Source organism: Frankliniella occidentalis, unplaced genomic scaffold (genome assembly GCF_000697945.3).
Source record: "Frankliniella occidentalis isolate FOCC.00 unplaced genomic scaffold, Focc_3.1 Scaffold908, whole genome shotgun sequence".
Classification (NCBI taxonomy): Eukaryota; Metazoa; Arthropoda; class Insecta; order Thysanoptera; family Thripidae; genus Frankliniella; species Frankliniella occidentalis.
Window position 1 is genome coordinate 1 of NW_026268014.1, and position 2,791 is coordinate 2,791.

General features: G+C 57.2%; 1 protein-coding gene across 1 annotated transcript; it reads left to right on the forward strand.

The window, feature by feature from the left end:
* Positions 1-291: 291 nt before the first annotated feature.
* LOC113214175 (zinc finger protein 658B-like) lies at positions 292-2,630 on the forward strand. Its single transcript, XM_026433464.2, has one exon. The coding sequence runs from the start codon at positions 858-860 to the stop codon at positions 2,472-2,474; it is 1,617 nt and encodes a 538-aa protein (XP_026289249.1). The 5' UTR covers positions 292-857; the 3' UTR covers positions 2,475-2,630.
* The last annotated feature ends 161 nt before the right edge of the window (positions 2,631-2,791 follow it).

Genomic DNA, 2,791 nt, shown 5'->3' on the forward strand with positions numbered 1-2,791 from the left:
CCCACCCCGCCCCGCCGGCGCCACACCTGATGAGGCACCGTATGCAAATTCAAACCACCCCCGCCCCTGCACAGGCGGCCAACGTCACACGCGAATCTTGCGCTCGACTGCAGCAGAGAGCAGAGCGAGAGCGAGAGAGCGAGCGAGCGAGAGAGCGAGAGCGAGAGAGAGAGAGAGAGAGAGAGAGAGAGAGAGAGAGAGAGAGAGAGAGAGAGAGAGAGAGACGCACGCTCGCACGCGCCGAACCGGCGCCACTCTCCCATACACTCGGCCAGGTGTGATGCCGGGGGCCGGGGGGCGTGCCTAGCGGAGCAGCACGCACGGCCCGGCCCGAAGCGGAGCCCGAAGTGACCCGAACGGCGTTCGGCCTGGTAGTCACCGGTACTTACTACTGGCCTCCCCAGCACGGCCGCGGCTGTAGGTCTGCTTCTATGCCTATGATTGCGTGTGCGAGCGGTCCGAGCGGGTGGTGGTGTCCACCAGGTGGTGCGGGCGCCGGGCTCGGGGGTGGCCCGACCCCTGGCCCGACCCCTGGCCCTGGCCTCCCCTCCAGCACCAGTCGGCTAGCCGCCGTCAGTCAGTTCGGCTGCTCGTGTGACCTGTCCCGCGGGGCGCGTTGCTCGCCGTCGACGTGCTCGCCGCCCGCCAGGACCCCCGGGGGCACCGTACCACCTCAACGGACGTGGACGAGGAGTACTACTACCAGGGTACGTACGCGCGGGGGCGTCGTCGCCGGCGTCTGCGGCCGGACAGTGGCCGGCATAATGGCGGAGCACAGAGCAATGTAGTCATTTCTCTCTTATCTTTTTAGCGGAGACCAACGAGGATCACGGCAACGAGCATCGGCAGCCGCCACGATGGAGCAAGCCTTCGAGTGTGAAGTGTGCGGCAAGGCGATCTCGTGTCGTGGCAGCCTGCGCGTTCACCTCCGAACACACACGGGAGAGAAGCCCTTCGAGTGCACAGTGTGCGGCAAGAAATTTTCGCACAGCAATGGCCTTCAGTATCACCATCGGACCCACACGGGAGAGAAGCCCTTCGAGTGTCCAGTGTGCGGCAAGAAATTTGCGAGTGGAGGTTACCTTCGGATTCACCAGCGAATCCACACGGGAGAGAAGCCACACGAGTGCACAGTGTGCGAAAAGAAATTCGCGGGAATTGCACAATTGAAGAGCCACTTACGCTGCCATACAGGGGGGGAGAAGCCCTTTGAGTGCAGCGTGTGCAATAAGAAATTTGGACAGGGTGGAAATTTGCGCACTCACCTGCGGACCCACACTGGGGAGAAACCTTTCGAGTGTAACAAGTGCAACAAGAAGTTTGTGACGAGTAGCTGTCTAGTTAATCACCTCCGCACCCACACCGGAGAAAAGCCCTTCGAGTGCACCGTGTGCAGTAAGAGGTTCAGGCAACAGTCGAGTCTCCACATACATCTCAAGCAGGTGCACACCCGAGAGAGGCCATATGCGTGTACCTTGTGCGAAAGGAAATTCGCGCGAAGAGGACATCTGAAAAACCACCATGTAACTCATACGGGGGAAAGGCCCTTCGCATGCACGGTCTGCGACAAGACGTTTAAGCGTTCTGCAGATCTGCATGACCACCTTCCCCTTCATATGGGAGAACAGCACTATAAACACGAATGCTCAGAATGCAACAGAAAATTTCGGACCAGGGGTGAACTCTGCGTGCACATCCGCACTCACACAGGAGAGAAGCCCTTCGAGTGCGGTGTTTGCAAATGGAAATTTACGCAAAGCACCCATTTACGTACACATATGCGAACACACACGGGAGAGAAGCCCTACGAGTGCACCGAGTGCGACAAGAAGTTTGGGACGCATAACTATCTAGTCGTCCACCTCCGCACCCACACCGGGGACAAGCCCTTCGAGTGCGCCGTGTGCAGCAAGAGATTCAGGCAACAGTCGCATCTCCGCACACATCTTAAGGTCCACACCGGAGAGAGGAAGTTCGAGTGCTCGGAGTGCGACAGGAAGTGTTTGCACGCCAGCAATCTGCGGGTGCATCTTCGCACTCACACGGGAGAGAAGCCTCACGAGTGCGGCGTGTGCCACAAGAAGTTCTCCTCACGTAGCCATCTAGCTGTGCACCGCCGCATCCACACCGGAGAAAAGCCATTCGAGTGCAACGTGTGCAGCAAGAGATTCAGGAGACAGTCGCATCTCCACTCACATTTTACGGTTCACACCGGAGAGAAGGAGTACGAGTGCACGGAGTGTGACGTCAAGTTTTCGCACGCTGACAATCTGCGGGCACATCTTCTCCGAACTCACACGCGAGAGAAGCCCTTCGAGTGCACCGTGTGCCACGAGAAGTTTGCAAGCAGTACAAGCCTGAGAGTGCACCTGCGAACGCACAAGGGAGACACGCCGTTCAAGTGCACCGAGTGCGGCAAGACACTCGCGGGCCGGAGCAACATGATGGACCACCTTCGAGAGCATTTACTATAGATGCCAGGCCGTGGATTACGAAAATCCAAATGTGCACACTTTTGACATTTCTCTTTTTGGCATTGTTTTATTTATTTGCACGTTCAAATTGTATTTTAAATGATTAAAATGAGACTTCAACCAGTTACACGCGTTCTGCATTCGCAAGCGAGGACAGAGGAGGGGGAGGATAAAGGGGGCTAGACAGGGGGAGAGGTGGGGGAGGGAGACAAATTACCTTAACTGGAAACCAAGTAGTCTTTTCAACATCGTTACACTGCGAATTACTCCTTCTAATCTGCTGTGGGCGTTTGGGCGTTTTTTTTTTCGGAGGGGAG